Here is an 11,703-nt window from a genome sequence, read left to right on the forward strand (position 1 = left end):
GGTCACCTCACTATAAGAAGGATGTGGAAGCGCTGGAAAGAGTGCAGAGGAGATTTACCAGGATGCTGCCTGGTTTGGAGGGTAGGTCTTATGAAGAAAGGTTGAGGGAGCTAGGTCTGTTCTCTCTGGAGCGGAGGAGGCTGAGGGGAGACTTTATAGAAATGACCCTGGTAATTATAGACCGTAAAATGATGAAGGGGATAGATAGAGTGAACGTTCAAAGACTATTTCCTCGGGTGGATGGAGCTATTACAAGGGGGCATAACTATAGGGTTCGTGGTGGGAGATATAGGAAGGATATCAGAGGTAGGTTCTTTACGCAGAGAGTGGTTGGGGTGTGGAATGGACTGCCTGCAGTGATAGTGGAGTCAGACACTTTAGGAACATTTAAGCGGTTATTGGATAGGCACATGGAGCACACCAGGATGATAGGGAGTGGGATAGCTTGATCTTGGTTTCAGATAAAGCTCGGCACAACATCGTGGGCCGAAGGGCCTGTTTTGTGCTGTACTGTTCTATGTTTCTTCAGTGTTGTTGTAGCTGCACCCATCCAGGCAAGTGGGGAGTATTCCACCACACTCCTAACTTGTGCCTTGTAGATGGTGGACAGGCTTTGGGGAGTCCGGTGGTGAGTTACTCACTGTGGAATCCTCAGCCTCTGACCTGCTCTTGTAGCCACAGTGTTTATATGGCGAGTCCAGTCCAGTCCGGTTTCTGATTAATGGTAATCCCCAGGATGCTGATAATGGGGGATTCAGCGATGGTAATGCCATTGAATGTCAAGGGGTGATGATTAGATCCTCTCTTACTGGGGATGGTCATTGCCTGGCATTTATGTGGCATGAATGTTCGTCGTCACTTGTCAGTCCAAGCCTGGATATTGTCCAGGTCTTGCTGCATTTGAACATGGACTACTTCAGTATCTGAGGAGTGGTGAATGGTGCTGAACATTGTGCAATCATCAGTGAACATCCCCACTTCTGATCTTACAATGGAGGGAAGGTCATTGATGAAGCAGCTGAAGATTGTTGTGCCTCGGATGTCATTAATACGGCATCATTTTGTTTATATTGCCTCTCACCCTTCCCACCCTTAAGCAGTAAACTGTTTTGGTTGTCACGTCCCTCTGAAATCTGTTTATTATCCTCCTTTGATATATCCTATGCAGTCTTGCGCACATCCTTACTAAATATATAAAAATGTACTGCTGTACCGAATGAGGCTATGTGATGATAAGGTGAAACTGACTGAATCCACCAGATGTGGAGACAGGATGAGAGTCTGATCTCCCACTGCTCTGACACTCTCTGATAAGTTAGGTTAGTTACAGGAGGGTATCTACATTTTATTCTAATAACAATGGGGTTTCTAGTCTGGAGGAGGGGATTGTAGGAAGGGTATTGGTGGTCTGGAGGGTGTGCAGATAGAGACCTCCAACATGTATTAAGTGCATTTCATTTTTTTTGTATAGGCAACTGGCCACCTGAAGATTGGGACACACACAGGACCCCTCCAGCACGGGATTGTATATTCAGGTGGTGAGTAACCAGCATTTTGTTCTCACTTTCCATCCATTGGCAACCTGTTGCCTGACTTTGATATACTCACTGTAAGGGACTGGGGGGAATAAGAGTTCATTAGTCCCTACATTTACACCGCCTGTGTCCTGCTAATATGGGCAGGACTCCACCTGGCCAGAGTTTGATGACTCTCAAAGTCACTTTTACTTCCCTGTCTCCCAAAAGACTGTCCTGGTGTGTGAGCGAGTGTAAGGGCCAGTAGTCCTAGGGGGAACCGTATCCCAGTCAAGGATGGGGAAGATGGTTTATGGATGGGTTTGGGAAGTGTTGGTAGTGGTGCAGGAGGGTGACCAGTCCAGTGGATTGGAACCATGAGGTGGTTATTATCACCGTAAGTGCTTGTATTGAGATTTTAAAAAGATCTTTGAAGAAATGGAGTGCGGGCTGAGGGTGGCAGGCCAGTGGAGTGGGTTGTTGGGGCTGAAGCTGTCCAAGGGTGTTGGAGTCAGATACTTTGTCCAGACACTCTGAGGAGCTGGTTTGTATTTGAACTTTGGTAATTTTGGAAAGTTGTCCTGGGAATTGGTACCATCGTTATGTCTCCTCAGGGGACTCAGAATTGTTGAAAATACTAGGGGATTCAAGTCTGCTAAATCCAATACGGTAAGTCCTGGTTTTAAGTTGCTTCATTTTAAAGTTCTATTGTTTTCGGTCCAATTTCCCTGGTTTAAGTTGCAACTCCATTTTAGAGTTGTTTTGCGGCATCACCTTTATCAATGCCAGTCTTTATTGTTGTCCATCTCCATTGGCTTGTGATTCACTGCCACCCATTGTCATCATGCAGCAAGCATCCTTGTGCATCAGCTCACTTGATGTAACATCCAGTCCTGTGATCAGTGCCAGCGTTAAGGATGTTCTTTGTACTAATTTCTTTTTTAACTCAGTCAGGGCGGCACGGTAGCACAGTGGTTAGCACTGCTGCTTCACAGCTCCAGGGACCTGGGTTCGATTCTCGGCTCGGGTCACTGTCTGTGTGGAGTTTGCACATTCTCCTCGTGTCTGCGTGGGTTTCCTCCGGGTGCTCTGGTTTCCTCCCACAGTCCAAAGATGTGCAGGTTAGGTTGATTGGCCATGCTAAATTGCCCCTTAGTGTCCTGGGATGTGTAAGTTAGAGGGATTAGTGGGTAAATGTGTAGGGATATGGGGGTAGGGCCTGGGTGGGATTGTGGTCGGTGCAGACCCGATGGGCCAAATGGCCTCTTTCTGCACTGTAGGGTTTCTATGAATTCTATGAATCCAAAGCCAGAATTGTTCCTTTCAAGCAGGAAGTGGGATTTAAATTTGATTTAAATTTTGGAGGCTCAGGGGTACCTGCTGTGGGTGAGACTTTTAAACGTGAGTCAGAAACCACCAGTCGGGGCTGGTCGTATGTCTGCTGCTGCGGAGAAAGTAAGAAAAGCAATCAGCATGGCAGTGAAACTGGATGTTTTACAACGTCTTGAGGCTACATGGTTTTAAATAATTTGAATTTATAAAGAAATTATTTTGTACTTTGGTGATTTATTTTATTTCTCAAATTATTTCAGCTCAATGCACAGTGCTGCATTCATGTGGTACAGTACTTCAACCTGTGAGGTTGAGAATTGACCAATGGAACCGGACTCCGGCTTTAACATTGATTCGTATGAGTTGTTTCATTTCAAAGTAGTAATTTCCAGGAACACAACCACAACTTAAACCGAGGACTTGCGGCAATGTTAGCATGAAGCCTAAAGGTGAAAGTTAGAAAGCCACATGATTTTTGGGGGCTGTTTTTCAGGTTCCTCGGATATTATGGGTGACCTGTTGGGAGCAAAAGGCAAAGACATTTTGTACATTGGTGACCACATCTTTGGTGACATTCTGAAATCGAAGAAACGGCAGGGCTGGAGAACATTCCTGGTCATCCCTGAACTTGCACAAGAGCTGCATGTCTGGACTGACAAGAACAGTAAGAACACAACACAGACTGATGAGTATTAACTGTTGTTTACACTCCTTAGATATTTTATGGCAGCCAGATGCCAGGAAGCCCTCACCCAGTGTCTGTTCCTGCTCCAGTTTTCTTTCCTTGGGCCAGTGACCCCATGTTGGAGCTTAGGGCACTGAGCTCCCTCTCACTCCTTACCTAGACCAATATTTGTGTGCCCAAGGGTCAGTATCTCACTCCCACACACTCCCCTGTATCACAGTCTGTGTGTTTTTTGTATCACAGCAAAGTGCCTTTCCTTCTTTTCCAGTTTTGTTTGAGGAGTTGCAGAGTCTGGATGTGTTTCTAGCCGAACTGTACAAGTGAGTATCAACAAGATCTTTTAGTGATGAATTCAAAATAGTGGGGTAATTAAACCAGGTTACTGAAAACTTTAACCAGCTCATTAGCTTGCATTAACTATGAAAGTGAATAGTTACATACAATGATTGCAGGGTAGCTGAGAGATTTAGTTGGGTTTTGAATGTTAGTTAACTGGACCCCTTGATTAGATTCTAGTCTGGAAGTCACTTCTGGCTATCTGCTATTCTATATATAGATCACTCAAACTTTTTACTATTAAAATTTCTTGTCCATAATTATATAATGTTACCTCTTTGTCAATTTACTAATCTTTGTTTGTTCCTTCTGCTCAGGCACCTGGATAGCAGCAGTAATGAAAGGCCGGATATCAGTGCCATTCAGAGACGGATTAAGGTGAGGCCCAAGCCATCTACACTGTTTGTATAGGAGCCGGTCTCTGATTGGTAAAAGGCTTTGAGAATTAAACTATGGGTCCATAAATTCCCAAAGACTTGGAGTATAATTAGTATTCTCAATAATTCCTGGTGTGAGTGGTTACATTGTCATCAGCCCCTCTCTTACAGGCTCCCACTGACCTACTTTCCTCTTTGCTGTTTCACTCACACAAGCTGTACTTCCTACACTACACTCCCCTGTCATACTCCCTCATGATTTCCAATTCATCATCCACTTATTCTCTCTCTCTCCCATCTCTCATCATTAGCTCTTGCTTATATTTCTCCACCTCTCTTGGACTATCCCATCACTACAGTTTCCCATCGCTGGCATCATCTGGTTGAATCTATACTGTACACTCTCCATAATAAACAGAAACTGCACACTATTGTAAGTGAGACTGAACAATGTTTGGATGAATTATTTCTGTCCTGAGGTGGATTTCCACAAAGCAACCCTTTCCCATTGACTCCTGTTCAGTTTCCCTGCAGCTCTGTATTTTGCCACTTTCTCCATTCTTGGTGCCAGTTCGATTCCTGTGCTCCCACCTCCTGTTCCAACATCCAATAAACTGAAAGCCCCACACTTTCAGTACTTATGCAGCCAGATATTCCATTTGACTTCTTGTTCTCTGCCTGTCTGGCTTAGGTACAGGTCTTATCACCGTTATTGCTAGCTATGGAGTCTTATTTTGTTAACTTTTTTATCTCTCATGTTCTGCACGAGAATCTTCCTCATCCTCCCAGTGTTATTACTTCCTAATGGATTATGTACCCTGAACACTGTTCTGAACTTGGTCACTCCCCAGCCAGAGTCCCTCGTTTCCCTGCCAGTGTGTGTGCGCGCGTGGTTGACTGAGTACATTACAGACCATAGAGAGTACAGCGAGTGATTCACACTCTGCACCCTCCAGTGTGATGTTTCTGAAGTTCCACTGCTCTGGGTGTAGTGATTTGCTGATTGTTGAATCTGTTCCTCTTGCGCTCTGCTCGAATATCCATAATCACGTACGTCATCGCAGACAAGGTGGGAATAAACTGCTGCAGATAGTCTTGTACTAGCTTATCTTCATAATTTAAGTATTTCTGAATTAATTTTTCTGAATGATTTGTTGTTTGAATGTGACTGTTTTCCAAGAAATACTTAGTGCTCTAAATGGACCTTTTGAGAGATCGATTAATCATAGAATTATACAGTGCAGGAGAGGCCTTTCGGCCCATCGAGTCCGCACCGACACATTAGAAACAACTGACCTCCCACCTAATCCCATCTGCCAGCACTTGGCCCATAGCCCTGAATGTTATGATGTGCTAAGTGCTCATCCAGATACTTTTTAAAGAATGTGAGGCAACCCGCCTCTACCACCCTCCCAGGCAGCGCATTCCAGACCATCACCGCCCTCTGGGTAAAAAGGTTTTTCCTCACGTCACCCTTAAACCTACTGCCCCTCACCTTGAACCCATGTCCCCTCGTGACTGACCCTTCAACTAAGGGTTACAGCTACTCCTTATCCACTCTGTCCATGTCCCTCATAATCTTGTACACCTCCATCAGGTTGCCCCCTCAGTCTTCTCTGCTCCAATGAAAACAACCCAAGCCTACACAACCTCTCTTCATAACTTAAATGTTCCATCCCAGGCAGCATCCTGGTGAATCTCCTCTGAACCCTCTCCAGTGCAGTCACATCCTTCCTATAATGTGACAACCAGAACTGCACGCAGTGCTCCAACTGTGGCCTCACCAAAGTTCTATACAACTCCAACGTGACTTCCCAGCTTTTGTAATCTATGCCTCGATTGATAAAGGCAAGTGTCCCATATGCCTTTTCACCACCCTACTAACATGCCCTTCTGCTTTCCGAGATCTGTGGACAAACACGCCAAGGTCACGGTTCCACAGAACTTCCTAATGTTGTACCCTTCATTGACTACTTCCTTGTCAAATTACTCCTTCCAAAGTGAACACTTTTCAGGGTTAAATTCCATCTGCCACTTATCTGCCCATTTGACCATTCCGTCTATATAATCTTGTAGCACAAGACACTCCGCCTCATTGTTAACCACCCATCTAATCTTTGCATCATCCACAAATTTACTAATCCTACCCCCCATGTAGTCATGTTATTTATATAAATGACAAATAATAGGGGGCCCAACATGGATCCCTGTGGTACGTCACTGGACACTGGCTTCTAGTCACTGAAGCAGCCTTCTGTTATCACCCTCTGTCTCCTACAACTGAGCCAATTTTGAATCCACTTTTTCAAATTACCCTGTATCCCAGGTGAATTTACCTTCTTTACAAGTCTCCCATGTGGGACTTTGTCAAAGGCTTTGCTGAAATCCATATAAACTACATCGACTGCACTCCCCTCGTCTACACACCTGGTCACCTCCTCAAAAAATTCAATCAAATTTGTTAGGCATGACCTCCCTCTGACAAAGCCATGCTGACTATTCCTGATCAAGCTTTGCTTCTCCAAGTGGAGATAGATGCTCTCCTTCAGAAGTTTCTCTAATAGTTTCCCTACCACTGACGTGAGACTCACTGGTCTGTAGTTCCCTGGTTTATCTCTACAACCCTTCTTAAATAGCGGAACTACATTAGCTGTTCTCCAGTCGTCTGGCACCTCCCTCGTGGCCAGAGAGGAGTTGAAAATTTGGGTCAGAACCCCTGCAATCTCCTCCCTTGCCTCCCACAGCAGACTAGGGCACAATTCATCTGGACCTGGAGATTTATCCACTTTTAAGATTGCCTACACCTCCAATACCTTGTCCTTCCCCATTCAATTTGCTCAAGAACCTCACAGTCTCTCTGCCTGAATTCCACACCATCGTCCTCATTCTCTTGGGTGAAGACGGATGTGAAGTATTCATTCAACACTCTACCAATGTCCTCTGGCTCCACCCACAGATTTCCCCCTTGCTCCCTAATGGGCCCTATTCTTTTCCTGGTTATCCTCTTCCCATTGATATACTTATAGAATATCTTGTGATTTTCCCTACTTTTACCAGCCAGAGCTTTCTCATAACCCCTCATTACATTTCTGATTGCTTTCTTAAGCTCCATCCTGCACTTTCTATACCTCATTCATGCCTCCACTGATTTGCTCCCTTTACTTTTTAAAAGCCTTTCTTTTCCTTCTCATTGTATGTATCCTAAATACCTCTGATCATCCATGGTACCCTGGAGGGAACAAGCTGGGCTTGCACCCTCCCCATTTCCTTTTTGAATGCCCCCCACTGCTCTTCTGTAGATTTTCACATTAGTAGCTGTTCCCAGTCTACCTTGACCAGATTCTGTCTTTTACTAAAATCTGCTCTCCCCTAATCCAAAACTTTGTTTTGCAGCTTGGCTATTTCCTTGTCCATACCAAGCTTAAATTGTACCATGTTGCGATCGCTATTGCTAAAATGCTCCCTCACCAATCACCTGTCTGGCTTCATTCCCCAGAATCAGGTCCAGCACAGCTCCTTCCCTTGTGGGACCCTCCACATATTGATATAGAAAGTTCTCTTGTACACATTTCAAGAAATTTAGTCCATCTAAGCCCTTAACGTTGTGCATATCCCAGTTAATGTTGAAATCACCTTTATATAATAACCTTATTATTGTTTTTACACATCTCCACAAACTGAGCACAGATTTGCTCCTCAATATCCCTCTGACTATCTGGGGGTCTATAATAAGCACCTAACAATGTGGCTGCCCCTTTTTTATTCCTAAGCTCTACCCACAAAGCTTAATTTGATGCCCACTCCAAGATATCATCTCTCCTTACTGCAGTAACTGATTCCTTACTGATAATGCAATGCCTCCTCCTCGTTTATCTCCTCCCGTCTTGCCTGAAGATTCTATATCCCGGAATGTTGAGTTGCCAATCGTGTCCTTCCATCAACCATATCTCTCTGATGACTACCATATCACACATGTATTAATCATTGCCCTCAACTCATCCATTTTACCTGCAATACTCCTGGCATTAAAATAGAGGCTATCAAGCCTGGCCTTACTCCCTTGAAACTTAATGCAGCTGCATTCCATTTGACTTGTTTTGCTGTATGATTCTGTGCCCTTATTCTGCTAACAGTCTGTGTCCCTTTCCCTTACCAAATTAGTTTAAATTCATCTTAACAGCACTAGCAAAACGTCCCGCAAGAATGTTAGTCCCGTTCTAAATCAGCTTTGGTTGGTGTTGAAAGAGGTGAAAGGGTGATGTTGAGCATGTTGTACCAGTCAATGAGCTTTTATATTCTCCAGACTGGGGTCTCACCTTCTGGTCACTGTTTCAGGTTGTGATTGGTAACAGCAACCCCTAGTACTGCCGAGCAAAGCTCGCTCGCACTCCAATCTCTCTTTAATTCCCCTCCTTTCCCCCAATGTTGTGCTTTTTTTGTTTCTTCTATCTTTGCCCTTGCTTTGTACATTGCACTGTACCTGACCTCTGAAGATTGATGATTTTAAGGCTATTTTTTTTCACCCCTGCTGTGTATTTCCTCTTTGTAGAAAGTCACTCACGACATGGACATGTGCTATGGGATGATGGGGAGCCTTTTCCGCAGTGGCTCCCGTCAGACACTTTTTGCCAGTCAGGTGATGCGTTATGCCGATCTATATGCAGCCTCCTTCATCAATCTCCTGTACTACCCCTTCAGTTACCTCTTCCGTGCCGCCCATGTCTTGGTGAGTATATGAGATCTGATCAAAACTTGGTTTGTTCTCCCTGCAGACTTGTCACATTTACTAAAGACAGGCTTCCTACACAGCTCAGTGTTAGATGTGCTGCCCAGTGCAGTATTGAGCCATTCAGACTTGGGCTGATGCTGCTAATCTCAGTCAAACTGGTCGTGGAAATAGCACTTTCTGTCAGTGACCTGGGCTGAGAAGGAGGAGAATCAAGGAAGAATTCTTATATCTTTGCCCTTGCTTTGTACATTGCACTCATTTTCCTCACGTACTCACTCACGTACCTGACCTCATTTTCTGTCCCTGCCTTTCTATTATGCACTGTCTGATCTCTTCTTTGCACTCTCTCTCTCTTCCTGCGCCTTCCTCCTGGCTGTTCCCTGAACTGCACTTTTGTTCTTCAGATGCCTCATGAATCGACCGTGGAGCACAGTCATGTTGATATCAATGATGTTGAGTCTCCAATGGCAACTCGCAACCGCTCAACAAGCTCGATGGATATTAAAGACACTGAGTACAAACGACACCATCTGACCCGGTCAATCAGTGAGATCAAACCCCCCAATCTTTTCCCTCAAACTCCACAAGAAATTACACACTGCCATGATGAAGATGACGATGAAGAGGAGGAGGAGGAGGAGGAGGAAGAATAACAAGAAAATGAAGCTCCTTAATCCTGCCCCCATCCCATGAAAGTGAGAATCAGTTTAAAGTGTGTACAGTTGAAGATTAGTGATCTGGTTCAGAGTGGAGAGACTATTGTGAAATACTCAACAGATTCCAAAGGACAGGATTTGGTTTAGTCCTGTAAATTTGTGAAAAGAGCAAAATATCGAAACTTTTCCCAGTTTTTTTTGTGATTTATGCAAATAAATTTTAATCACATTTGCATTGAATACAAGAAATTATGGACATTGAAGACTCAGCTGAATAAAGTGTTACATCTGGGACGGTGTTGTTGGATGTTTCACTAAATCATAGAAACCCTACAGTGCAGAAGGAGGCCCTTTGGCCCATCGAGTCTGCACCGACCACAATCCCACCCAGGCCCTACCCCCACATATTTACCCGCTAAACCCTCTAATCTACACATCCCAGGACTCTAAGGGGCATTTTTTAACCTGGCCAATCAACCTAACCCGCACATCTTTGGACGGTGGGAGGAAACCAGAGCACCCGGAGGAAACCCACGCAGACACGAGGAGAATGTGCAAACTCCACACAGACAGTGACCCGAGCCGGGAATTTGAAAGTGAAGCGATTGCAGAATTCAGCCTGTGATTTCTCTCCGTTTTTGTCTTAATGCAGCCCAAGATTCTGACAGCACCAGCAACAAGTTGTTTTTCAAGCTCCTCCTAACCTGAGTTTTTCATGATCCGTCCTTTGGTTCTGACGTGCTTTACTCATATTTTTATCAGCTTGGGGGCTCATCCCAAGCTATGGAATTTGAATGTGTGCAAGATGGGACCTCGATCAGGGAAATTTATGCATTCATTTTCATCAAAGCACAAACTCTACTTCCACAGCAACCCCTCTAGTCCAGGGTGTGCAGAGAGGAAAGGGCTTGAAAAATGAGCCCTTGGTGAAGTTGCCTCTGTTGTACAAAAGCTGAATGGGTGGTGAGTGTTTATATGTCTTGTTACCTGTCTCTTCAATACAAGGCTGTAAAAAGTTGCCACACCCACAACAGGGGTGTGAAGGGGAATGGGGACATAATTCTTTATAAAATCACTGTACAAGTGCAATTTATATTTTGGTAATTTTATTATGTCTACATTTCCCACTTGGGATTCTGAAGGCTCTGATCTGTGAATGGATATGAGGAAATCAGAGTGCAGCTTCCGTACAGTGGCTTGGATCAAAAACCAATCAGGTGTAGAACTGGCAATTTCTGTTAGTTGGATCCCTGATGTGGGAAATTTTAAAAAATCATAATTGTAGTAATGGGGAGAGTAGAAGGAGCTTTACTCTGTAATAAACCTGTGCTTTTATCTGCCCTGGGAGTGTTTAACGTAACAAAGTACATTTAATATGATACCATCGAGGACAAAGCAGCTTGTTGGATTGGTATCTCAGCTGCCACTTTAATTCATTCACCACCAGTGCACTGTAGCAACTCACCAAGCCTCCTTCAGAAATATCTTCCAAATCCACACCCTCTACAGCTTAGTAGAAAAAGGGCAACAATTACACGGCACCTTGCAAGTTTCCGCTCCTCCAATGTGTAGCCTGGATTTGTTTGAACTTCTGCTGGATTTTACCACATTGCCATTTCACTGTGTGTATGCAAAGCAGCAATTAGTTGATGCCTTCTACTGCAGGCTGTCAGTTACCCACCAGAGAGAGACTGTTGGTTTTAATAAAACTGATGCTAGGCTGTTTTGATGATATTGTGAGGTTTGGGGGAATGACCTAGAATACTGATGAGTTGCAGAGTTGGGTTATTCTGTATTTAATATTACTTGCACTTTTAATTGGTTTTAAGAAACAATGTTTAGGATATAATTTTCATTTTCTTTGGGCCTCTGAGATTCTGATCCTGCCCAGCCTGGGGAAATGCAGTTTTTTAGATGGCAAGCTTGTTGTCCCCACAGTAAATGTGCCAGTTATCCAGTTGATTATGTTCTTGGATCATTGTTTCAGACCTTCAGCTCTTGCCAACTTTGAGAATGCCTGTAAGGTTTCAGTGTGAAGTCTGCAGCACTGGCTTCTGTTTTCCTTCAGAGTACA

General features: G+C 44.2%; 1 protein-coding gene across 1 annotated transcript in view; it reads left to right on the top strand.

The window, feature by feature from the left end:
* Positions 1 to 10,434, top strand: part of nt5c2a (5'-nucleotidase, cytosolic IIa) — a 143,564-nt gene extending 133,130 nt beyond the window's left edge. The window contains exons 14-19 of the mRNA XM_078222973.1: positions 1,472 to 1,538; positions 3,340 to 3,510; positions 3,800 to 3,851; positions 4,185 to 4,245; positions 8,794 to 8,970; positions 9,378 to 10,434. Of these exons, the coding sequence (XP_078079099.1) occupies positions 1,472 to 1,538; positions 3,340 to 3,510; positions 3,800 to 3,851; positions 4,185 to 4,245; positions 8,794 to 8,970; positions 9,378 to 9,626 (777 nt within the window). The 3' untranslated portion in view covers positions 9,627 to 10,434. The remainder of the gene's footprint in view (positions 1 to 1,471; positions 1,539 to 3,339; positions 3,511 to 3,799; positions 3,852 to 4,184; positions 4,246 to 8,793; positions 8,971 to 9,377) is intronic.
* Positions 10,435 to 11,703: the final 1,269 nt, after the last annotated feature.

Source organism: Mustelus asterias, chromosome 11 (assembly GCF_964213995.1).
Source record: "Mustelus asterias chromosome 11, sMusAst1.hap1.1, whole genome shotgun sequence".
Taxonomy (NCBI): domain Eukaryota; kingdom Metazoa; phylum Chordata; class Chondrichthyes; order Carcharhiniformes; family Triakidae; genus Mustelus; species Mustelus asterias.